Genomic DNA, 11,527 nt, shown 5'->3' on the forward strand with positions numbered 1-11,527 from the left:
CAAAACGCTTTAGGAACTCATAGTAAAAAGTGCCGTGTGCAGAAATTGCACTGTACTACTTTAGAAATATAAATGTCTATGTAAATAAATACATGCAGAAATAAATAATAATGCTGTTATCTAAATATATCACATCTTAATACAAAGAAAATTCAGGCGGAGGTTGAGATTAAATTTGGAGAATCTTCAAAAATGTTAGTCTGATGGAGGATTATTTGAAGTAGTCAGTACTACGGTAGTAGTCCCCTCAAAGCTACGGCGAGATGTAGCTGGAACCATGAGTGGTTTATCAAAAGTGGATCATTTGATCGATGTCACCCCCTACTCTCTTACTGCCAGGCTGTGTGTGAGTGTTGACATCTCAGAGAATAAATGGAGGATTACATTAGTGTATCAGTGCTATTCACCAGGTAGTGTACTCTGCCTGACAGCTGAGTCTGGATATAGGGAAGATAAAATGTACTTAGGAGACACACTCAACTGTCGTCAGCATTTTTACCAGCAAAACTAAGGATATCCTAGTGACGTGTGTTTGAATGAACCTGTTTAAACATAGTATACTGTAGTACAGCAGGCCTATATAATTGTACAGTATAGAATTACAAGAGCAGCAGTATGACGAAACCCACATATCTGTTCTGAAGTTCATCTATCTCCTGAAAGCTGAGGTGAAAATGTAGTAATGTAATACCTATTGTCCTTTTTTTTGTTTAAGTTTTACATTTAACTGTTAACCCTCTGTTTGTTTGAGGGGTTTTTTTCTCGGAAGAAATAAACGCGTTAAGCTCACTGACAACTACATTACCGTAATTTTGCCATTCTAAAAACAAGGAATATGTACCTCTCTCTCTCTCTCTCTCTCTCTCTCAGTCTCTCTCTCTCTCTTCATTCCCCCTGTTCTGGACTTTCTGGAGATCTTTAGGAAAGGCTGCTCGGATGATAAGGCTGACACAGCGTCAGTAGCCGGACACGTGACCACGAGGACCCTCAGGTCTGCAGTACACTGGTGCTGCTCAGCTCGGTGACCGACTGAGCGTGTGCGGAGGAGGAGCCGGGGGGCGATTGGTTAGTAGTGTGGGAGGGGAGGGGACAGGAAGGGAGGGGGGAGATTCAACACAGGAGTGAGGTACAGGGTCAGGGATCTATGTACAGTACAGGTAAGTCTCTGCATTCCGTCTCTCCTCTGGAGACTCGCTCTGTCAGGCTCGCTGTCGTCTCACATCCTCATCTGTCCAGCTCTTCTTCTGGAAAGCTTCGATCTGACAGAGGGAAAAGAAAACTGAAAGTTGATGCAGGATTCAATGCCTTCATGTTGTGTGTGTGTGTGTGTGTGTGTGTGTGTGTGTGTGGTGTGTGTGTGTGTGTGTGTGTGTGTGTGTGTGTGTGTGATTGATGTTGACCTGATGGTTCCGGCGAGGAGAGGGTTAAAGGCGTAGAGCCAGTCGTGCATGTCTTTGTCGTTGTTGGCCTGGAGCAGAATCCCGCGATGCTCTGTACACACAGCAAACGTGTTGGGGGTCTGTTGAGAAAACACCGGAAGGTTCATCAAAAACCAGCCGGCCTGAGAAGCTAAGAAGAGGTAGACAAAGCAGAGGTGGACAAAAAAAAGAACTAGACAAAGATGAGCTAAGAGGAACCGCACGTAAACTACAAATTTGTTTTAAAAACGTTTTGCGGGTTAAAAAAAAGGAGGGGGGCGGAAAGTCCGACCTTGAGCATGGCCTGCTGGTCCTCGCTGTATTCCACCTGAGCGGAGGACAGGTTGAGGATGGCGCGCTCCACCGTGTCCCGGTCCGTGTTGTAGATGTAGACGTACGGCCGCCGCACCACCACGTAGCGCTTCACCCAGCCGTTGGTGTTGGGCTCCAGGAAATGGAGGTAGCCCTTCTTGGACACGATGGGGCTGAAAAAAAATATTAACGTGGTTAGATGGCGCTTTTGATCAGTTCAAAGAGACCAAGCATGGTTTGACATAGTTTTACCCAATTCAATTCAATTCAAACATTTTTTGGCATGACGAAATTTGAGTTGTATTCCTATTGATTCAAATGCACCACTTTTACAAGGCAGGAGAACATCTGAGGCCCACCACACCTGACGCGGATCTCCTGGATGTCGGGTACGAAGACCCGGGCCCTGGGCTTGGACTCTGCCACTCCGCTGGGGGGCTTCTTGACCTCTCCGTCCTGCAGGGAGTCTGGGTGGGGGCTGGAGGCACGGGATCGAGGTGTGGGGGGTCTGGGAGAAACCAGGAAAACCACAGTTGTCATTCTATTGTGTTAGGTTATGTACCTTTCACTGTGTGGAATGCAGTTTGGGTCCAAATCCATAATATACTCTCAGAACAGAAAGTACTAGAACCCAAAAGGTCCCTGAAAAGGGTTTTTATCTAGAATCATTTTTGAAAGGGTTCCCCTACATAGTACAGCACATAGCACTGTACATAGTACAGTACATACAGTACCTGTAACATTGTACATACCACTGAATGTAATCTGGTAAACATGAGCTAGACTAACAGCCTAAATTAAGCTTGGTAGTCTCTGTTCAGTAGCTCTGCTGTGAGGTCTGCGCTGCTGCTGTGTAGTGATGTTAGTCACGCGAGCGTCAGAGGACTAACTGACCTGAGATCGGTGTTACCGTAGGAACCACCTTCCACAAACGAGGGGCACGTTGAGGAAGGGGTGATGGTGTTCAGGGTCATGGCTGAAGTGGAGTCCCTCAGCAGAGTCACAGACATTTCAGAGAGCTGGAACACGCACGCGCACACACGCACACACACACACACGCACACACACGCAACTGTCAAAACACCGTCTGGAGAAGCTCACTGGAAAAATGTAATGAGCCAGTATAACCAACCCCAGTTTCCTCCAATATAGAAAGTGCAACACTTCATACATTACAATAATTTACTATGACCAGTATGGACTAAGCACAGGGGCGTCAGTGAGCCTGTAACAAGAAGCATTGGGTGTGTTAGAGTAGGGTAGAGCTACCTTGCTCTCGCTAGCACTGACACACACGTGGCTGTAGTCCCTGTTGAAGGAGTGGGTGAGCAGCCGCAGACACTGATGAAAGAACAGGAAGAAGAAGAGTGTGGGTTGGACAGAGACGGGGATTTGAGTCTGACAGAGGAGAACTTTCCAGAGAGAGTGTCAACTGAACACGTTTTTACTATAGAGCAGGGACAGATAACCTGTTTCACACACAGAGCCGACAATAAAATCGATGTAAAAGAGGTGACGTTCTCTTTTTGTCTTTCTCTCATATTTTGTAGCCCCGCCAGGCCCACAGTGTGCTCTACAATCTGTTTGACATGTTTGGTAAAATAAGATCTGACAGTAGCAGCCAACCTTGGCAGCCAGCTCCCTCTGCCTCTCGTTGGGGATGTCTTCGCTGAGGCCGGGGTCGTGGCCGGCCTCGGGGGGCTGAGGGGAGTCGCTGGGCTCCTCGGTCACGCAGGACAGGAGAGATTCCTGGCCCTGCAGCAGAGTGGACTCCAGCTTTTCCCTCAGCAGCAGGTAGTGTCTGGTCTTCTCCACCTGAAGGGGGAAAATAAACGGCCCAAATGTGAACACCGAGCTCCGCCTTCACATAAAGTCAACTGAACAGCGTGGCTGAAACAAGGGGATCAGCAGAAGGTACAGAGTGAACAGAAGGGGCTAAGCAGTCGTGTAGTCAAGGGTATACGGAGACACACAGGATACCAGTTTTATCCCTCACTTATGGTAAAAACTGATCAATTTCAGTTCTGTTGTCATACTGTAGTATACCCACGTCTTCAGTCACCACAACATCACCGGGGCTACGCATATATGTATATAGAGTATGTGTGAGTTTGTTTGCGTGTGTGGTACTTGTGCGTGGTTTGTGTGTGTGTGTGTGTGTGTGTGTGTGTGTGTGTGTGTGTGAGTGTGTGTGTGTGTGTGAGCGTGTGTGTGTGCGTGAGTGTGTGTGTGTGGTCTGGACCTACCTCCTGCAGAAGGCTGAGTTTCTCCAGCTCCCATTGGTGGTCCAGGATGAGGCTGTCGCTGCGAGGCCTCCAGCCCGCCAGGTTCTCCTCTCCGCGGACGTAGGCCACCGAGGTGTCCAGCACCCGCCGGCGTCTCCGCTGCATACCTGGGGGGTCAGGGCTCAGAGGTCAGGGGTTCAGGACATGTGTATGTATGATTGCCCCTTGGGGCCATGGGGAACGTGTCTTACCTGGGCTTCCTGCGTCCGCCAGGTGACTCAAGCTGACCTCATACACACCGGTGACACGGTTCCTGGAGACGAGGAGAGTTTGGGTTTGATTAATAATAACAAAGATACTGTACTTAGAATTCATAACTGTTAGTGATTACTGAGCTCTACTCAGATACAGTAAGAAGTGTTAATCTCACCCTTCCGCCGCCCTCAAACTCCCCGTGCCAAAGAGGTTCCTGATGGAACGCGAAGCGGGCAACTTGGCGTCCCGGGAGTAGAACACCATGCAGAAATCTTTGGTTATGACCGTAGGCTGAGTGCAGTGCTCCATCTACGGTCGGAGAGAAGAATCAGATCAAAACTCACAAGAACGTGGTCAGAAGCTCCGTCTCTCTACTTCCGAGATCACGTCAGGTACTGTTCAGTGTGAACCCGAGGTGTGCTTTCATGGGGGTTCAGGAATCAGTCCAGCTAGAATGACAGTACCTCCAGGTAAGCAGACAAGGTCATGTAGATCTTTTCCCCATAGGGAGTGACTCGGTTGAGCAGTAAGGAGTTGTGCATGGAGCTGTCCCAGGCCGCCTCAAAGCGGTAGAAGGTCCTGGAGGGCAAATAAAGCAGCGTCACTGACGTTCCTCAGTCTCTGACCTTCCTTAGTCTCTGACCTCTGCTCTCTGACCTCTGCTAGAGAGCGCTCTACTGTGTCTCTGGCCAAGACTACACTTTATATTTGATATACTGTAGGCACTTCACTGTTTGCACCCGAAAGCAAGCGTGAATGTTAGCATTCTAAAATCACATCTCAGTGTCACTTCACCCAAGGACATGTGTCATCACTACAACTACAATTATGTGGGTAGGATCCTATGTGCCACTGACTCTATCTATAATCTATAAATGTAACCTCTGAAATATTGAGTAGAGAACATATTGAGTGTTTATCCTAAGACAACATTGATTTGAGACACATATTCAATACAAGTTCAAATAAAGTAAGACAGTTTGGGGACAAGGACAGTAAATGCATGCGACAGAGTTGGTAGCGGCTCGTCGTCGTGACAACCAGCGGAGAGAAGCGATTGGAACGATGATCAGGACAGAACGAACCAAAAAACAAAAAGAGGGGGGATGAGAGACTGACAGACAGAGGGACAGTGGTGAGAAATACCTATGGTCACCTCCCAAGGAAGGGCTGTGAGAGGAAGGGAAGAAAAACCAGCAAAAGAATCAAAGGTGAGAGTCAGGAAGTCTGGTGTGGTTGTGAGCTCTGTGACCGAGGCGGCTCCGTTCTCACTCCCGACCACCGCGACGGCCGTCCGGCCGGCTGGACCGTACCGTAGCAGCGGACGTTCCCGTCGGAATATCAGAATGCACAGAACGTCCTGTCCCCGAATGGAAAACCTGACTTCAGAGTGCAGAGATCCAACTCTATCTATGCTCCAGTCCACTGGAGATGGGAGGGGGGGGGGGGGGGTCAATTAACACCACATGGCAACTCTTCGAAACAGAACCCCCCCCCCCGCCCCCCCCCCCATCTCTGATTTACTCCATGCATTGATGTACGAGGTCTGCCCCTCTCCCCCTGAGCAAATAATCACACGTTGAAGGCAGCTACGGACCTGGCCTGCAGCCCAGCGTGGCCTTAAATCTGAAACAACTCATGCAAGCTCGAAATGTGAGAGGAAACTAATGTTTCTGTCGGCCGTAAAAAGAGGATGAAATGGACCCCTTCATCAGGTTCAGATGTTGGGGCCGCTGGCTCTGGACTGATGTGACCTGGTGGGAGAGTGGACGGCGTGTCACTGAGGCGGGGGGAGGAGGGCGTGTCACTGAGGAGGGGGGAGGAGGGCGTGTCACTGAGGAGGGGGGAGGAGGGGGAGGTACCGACCAGCTCCATCCCCGTCGTGAGCAGAGGGGAGCAGCTGGATCCGTGGGAGGAGAGGAGAGGAGAGGAGAGGAGAGGAGAGGAGAGGAGAGGAGAGGAGAGGAGAGGAGAGGAGAGGAGAGGAGAGGAGAGGAGAGGAGAGGAGAGGAGAGGAGAGGAGAGAACCACGCTAGGAGGAGGCAACCGCTCCCAGCAAACACATACAGACACACACAAACACACACAAACACAAGCGCACACATACAGGCACACACACACAAGCACACACATACAGGCACACACATACACACACACAAGCGCACACATACAGGCACACACACAAACACACAAGCGCACACACAAGCAAACACATACAGGCACACACAAACTCACACACACACACAAACCCACACACACACAGGCACACATACACAGGCACACACACATACACACACACACACACACACACACACACACACAAAAGCCCAGATACACACACAAGTTCACACACACACAAGCGCACGCACACACATTTCACACACACTCACTCACAGCAGGAGCGATGAGGCCCCCTCGTTCACACTGTGGAACCTCTTTCTTTCCTCACACTGTATTTGCATTCACTCGTTCTTTGAAATCTCTCGAGCGCCAGCGGACGCCAAGTTTGAAGTCATGCTGCTGGCATAGCATGTAAGGAAACAATTTCTGTTTCTGCCGTTTGGCTTAGTCTTACTGAGGCATAAATGAGATTTGAAAAATTTCACAACAGCAGCGGGTGAGGAAAGAGCTACTGCTGAGGTAATGGCTCCATGGATCACATGTGTGTGTTTGGTCCAGGGCCGCCTGCCAACGAGGATGCTGTAAATGAGGTGTTCTTACGAAGGGCACTTGAGTAACGCTGGAAGAGTGTATTTCCCCCCCCCCCCTCTGATCCCCAACCAGTTCCTGGTGTGACGGAGGGACAATGATGTGTCACAGGCTCCCGAGGAGAAGGGGACGCTCATACACTCACGCGGTTTCCATTAAAGACTACAAGCTATTTATGGCCGTTGGCCGTCACAGGTGGAGAATTAGGCGGTAGTGAAATATCGGCTAAAATATAACTTGTACATCTTCTAAACAAATTAACTGTTGGCATAGTGCAGTAAATCAATGCATCATATGATACAGTATTAAACAGTAAGTACTTAGCAAAGCTCAGGCTATAACAAAATCGATAACAGAACAAAAACCACCCCACCCTCCGTGGCCTCCCTCTTCTCCAATTCTCTTTTCAGATTAGATTTCAAGTTCTTATCGATGGCTCAAATGAAGCCAGCTGGATGTTGGGGGTGTAGGACATAGCGTGATCATGAATCACTACTGCCCTCCGGTGGTCAAAAGCTCTAGTAAACGTTGACGTCCTCATCTCACCACACCAGCTGTGCTCCTTTAAAAGGGGGCCTACAATGACCCGGCAGTGTCCACATTCTGACTGAGAAACGCACCATGTCCCTGTGGAACCTGGCAGAGAGGAGAGACGCTGCAACGCTGGCCCCCGTGACACGCCTGTGGCAGAGACACAGCCATGCTCAGCCCACGGTAAGCGAAGCCAGCCATGCAGTCCCTGCACCCCCCCCCCCCCCCACCCCCCCAGCAAACCGCCCCCCCCCCCCCGCCTGCAACCCCCCCGCCAGCCGCACAACAGCTCAAACGCACATCCAGGGCAGAGAGAGGAGAGGGCGCACTTGACGTACATTTCCCTCCATGAGGGGGGGGGGCAAGGAGACAACGTAAAAGGAGAGCGGGGAGGAGCGAGAGACAGCCAGAAACCACAGTGGTGGACGATGGGATTTGGGTCTGTGATGGATGATTTAAAGTTTTTGAATGGGGTGAAAATGGGAGAGCTACAGAGAAACTGGAGAGAGGAGAGATGTGTAATACCAACTATCAACAGAATGAGAGAGAGGAGGGAGAGGGATTTGTAAAACAATAATACCTAGGCATGTCCGAATCAAGAAACTGTCTGTAAAAACACAAAACAACAACATTGCGTTAGTGGAGGGAGAAAAATGTCAGCATCAGCATGGCCTTGTTACGCCCCCAGCATGCCCCCCACACCCCCCCAGGACTGAGCAGACTTGGCTGCTGGACACCCCTCCTCCTCAACATGGCCTGGTGCTGGACCCCCATCTCCTCCTTCACTGAATCCCAAAAAGGACAACTATTTTGGGCTGGGAGGGTCAAAGGGCCAGAGCACTGTGGTCAGTTGGTGGTGGGGAGACCCAGCAGGGCCGCTGCACAGCTCTGTCTGGGGGGGGGGGGGCTCTGAGCCTCTACTGGCCCGCAGCAATGGCTCTGTAAGCAGCCCCAGCTCAGGGGAAAGCAGCCCCAGCTCAGGGGAATGGCATCATGTTCCGTGGAGTCATGGAGAGGCCGGCAGGGTGGGGGTATCAGCAAAGCAGTGTGTTTAAACCGTAAGAGAGGAGGTCACTGGTTGAAAGGCCTTCTGCAAATCTACATATTTGGAAAAGTACATTCAGTTCAGAGTAATGTTCCAAAAATGTTTTAAAAAAAACACACCCACTCTCTAGCGATAGATGGCGTGTGTGACCAGGAGCTGCGGTGAGGTTCTGGGTTGTGGTCAGCGAGTGAGGTGAGGCGGCTATATTGCTGAGTGAGTTTGGACATTAGGAACTCATGCCAGCAGATTGTGGTACTGAAATGGCGGGATGCGTCCGATTGTCAGGCTCGGTCAAGTCCGTCATGTGCGTCTGTGGGTTTACGTGAGGATGGGCAGTGGCGTGCGAAAAAGGATGGATGCTCTTTGGGTTAGTAAGTGTTATTAGTTATTTCAGTCATTATATAAAATAGAAAAACTATACCTCAGAGGGAATAGTGTTAGAATGCAGTCCTGTGCATATGCTGTGTCATAGCATGCAGTGAAACAGCCGCGCGATGGTGCTTGATATTGACGATGCTAACCATCAATCAGCAGGCCAGTCCAGAGAGTAGTAGCTAGTTAGCTTGTTAGTTCCAGGAGCTAGTGTGGTCTGTGGGGTGGAGGGAGGCGAGAGGTGACGGCTGAAGCTAAATGGATGAAGGTGGGATGAGAAATAGACATCCAAAGCACACGCTAGCGCCATGGGGGAGGTTCATACAGACAGCACTTATGGCTACAGCTACACCAAGCTCTATACTGCATTCACCAGCTTCACAAACACATACAATACAACAACAAATAAACACTTACAATATCTCAAAACATATCACAACTGCTGATAATAATCATAATTGATCGACTTTGAACCCAAGAGAGAAAGTGTCTCTGTTGCGTGATTAGTCGATGCTTCATTGCCAATTTGCCACAAGAGAATGGGTTTGTCCCGTATTTAGGCTTTCTTCCAATGACCATGTGACCTCCTACCTGTTGGAACCATTTCTATTTATTTTTCGGAAACTGGAAAACCATGTAAAAAGAGTTAGTAGCTAATGCATTAGCTTAGGTCAGTAGCATCAGTCAAGACTGCAATTCTTGACTGCATTTCATGCTTCCGTCAGACCCATAGCTAACACACTATGGGTGGCATGCATCATTGCATCAGCATGTGTGCCATGTACCAATACAGCAGCGATCTCTTCTTTCCAAGGTGTGTCTGGCTTTCTGCGTAAATAGTATTCCACTCCGAGTGACGTCAGACTGCAGCGTATTCTCACTGGACACCACCGTGCTCATACCAGTCCCATGGTTCCACATGTTGCTATAGCTACTGCATCCAGAGGGAGGTTAGGTCTAGTCTATATAGCCTTATGTCCACTGTCGTGCCGAACCGATACCGTGCTCAAACCGAGCCGCTCCGGACCCGTGGGAACGGTTACAGTGTCTGTTTCCACCTCTCGGGCTGTTGCGTTCCACGGAATGTTGTTTGCGGAACTAACTTTCACATTTTTACTAAAGAACGGTTGTGCTTCACTCAGTACGGTTAGACAACCGTGCCATGGGAACGGTTCTGCGAACGGTTCTGGGCCCAACCGGTCTCAATCGGAACGGTTACCCTGTGTGCTCAGAACGGTTCGGCACAACAGTGGAAATAAGGCTTATGTCTGAGAGGGGAGTGCTGTGTCCCGTACTATAGGGGTAGTGTAATGCAGGCGTGTGCGTGAGAGGGCTGTGTCTTTAACAACAGTGGCAGCATTGTGAGCTGCGGTCCTCATCCAGGGGGGAGATTCGATAGGCTGCCTGTGTGCCTCAGAGGGGACCCCACTGAGGGGGAGCAGCAGACAGAGGACTGGGAGTAAAACAAACAGAGCTCCACCCCAAGGTGTTGTTAAATCAAACAGACCCTCACCCCAAGATGTTGTTTAACCAAACAGACCCTCACCCCGAGGTAATAGAATGTGTCACAACAGCAACTGAGAGTTCACGCTACACTGCGCAGTCGTCTCCATGGTGACTGTGCCTTTCAGTTTTTAATTTCTAGCAACCACATGAATTCAAAGGAAGGAGAAACACATTCTAGTATTGTGCTATATTCGTTCATTCATTCATTCATTCATTCATTCATTCATTCATTCATTCATTCATTCATTCATTATGATGTAATCTTAACATTTTCAGAACTGCAAGCAACCATTTTGTGAACAGCTCATAACATGCATAGTAACAACTGAAATAGATTCTGTTTACAAAATGGAGCACGTAACAATTGCCCTGGAGCTATCGCCAGAGTGACTGAGTGTAAGCCATGAAGTTGACCCAGCGTTGCCACAGAAACGTACCTGTCTTCCTGCATGGGACTGACATACCCAGCAGACAGGATGTTGAGGGACAGGATGTTGGGATCGATGATGGTCTCGTCAGACTCGGGAGTGTTACGGAGGCGACCTGGGAGGAAACAGGAAGACAGGAAGTGAGGCGGGCTCCTCAACACACACACACACCGTACATCCTCACAGACCACTACGTCGGAACAAGACGGAACCCGAACCGGACTCACCCACAACCAGCTCACGGACCTCCTTCCACTCGATGTCGCCGCCCGTCTCGTGAACGATGGTCACGGTGACTCTCCTCTGGATCCCCTGTGGACGGGGAGAGACAGACAGAGGCAGAGTTAGGGCCACGCCCGTGACAACAAGTACTTCCTGTCGTTGCACCTGTCCATCACTTCCTCTCTGCAGTATCTCCTCAGGATGTGTAGGTGCAGCTGAGGTTCCATCTCTGCAGATGATGAGGTGAGACTGTGACTAGCCCACTGTACCTGGTGGAGCAGGAAGGTCCCGTTGCAGGGCATGCCTCCTCGGTGGTCCACCACTGCAGGGATGTAGCTGGGGAGACACACAAACACACACACACACACACACACACACCGTCATGCCCCATGTATACCGAGCTGATCATCCAGATGCTGCAGCAGATAACTGGTCATTCCACCGGTCCCTACTTTACGATTACGTTACAATCGTTGCTCCCACAGCGTTCGCTATTGCTCTTAT

The 11,527-nt window shown here is 49.9% G+C and overlaps 1 protein-coding gene across 1 annotated transcript in view; it reads right to left on the reverse strand.

Annotated features, from left to right (window-relative positions):
* Positions 1–1,216: 1,216 nt before the first annotated feature.
* kif1aa (kinesin family member 1Aa) overlaps positions 1,217–11,527 on the reverse strand; it is a gene marked incomplete at both ends in the record, with an annotated part of 42,999 nt that continues 32,688 nt past the window's right edge. The window contains 14 exons of the mRNA XM_084444746.1: positions 1,217–1,259; positions 1,401–1,519; positions 1,711–1,903; positions 2,095–2,238; positions 2,625–2,749; positions 3,000–3,071; positions 3,357–3,545; positions 3,977–4,122; positions 4,207–4,268; positions 4,386–4,519; positions 4,675–4,789; positions 10,811–10,916; positions 11,029–11,113; positions 11,293–11,359. Coding sequence (XP_084300872.1) covers positions 1,217–1,259; positions 1,401–1,519; positions 1,711–1,903; positions 2,095–2,238; positions 2,625–2,749; positions 3,000–3,071; positions 3,357–3,545; positions 3,977–4,122; positions 4,207–4,268; positions 4,386–4,519; positions 4,675–4,789; positions 10,811–10,916; positions 11,029–11,113; positions 11,293–11,359 — 1,600 coding nt within the window. The remainder of the gene's footprint in view (positions 1,260–1,400; positions 1,520–1,710; positions 1,904–2,094; positions 2,239–2,624; positions 2,750–2,999; positions 3,072–3,356; positions 3,546–3,976; positions 4,123–4,206; positions 4,269–4,385; positions 4,520–4,674; positions 4,790–10,810; positions 10,917–11,028; positions 11,114–11,292; positions 11,360–11,527) is intronic.

Source organism: Borostomias antarcticus (assembly GCF_949987555.1).
Source record: "Borostomias antarcticus genome assembly, chromosome: 10".
NCBI lineage: Eukaryota > Metazoa > Chordata > Actinopteri > Stomiiformes > Stomiidae > Borostomias > Borostomias antarcticus.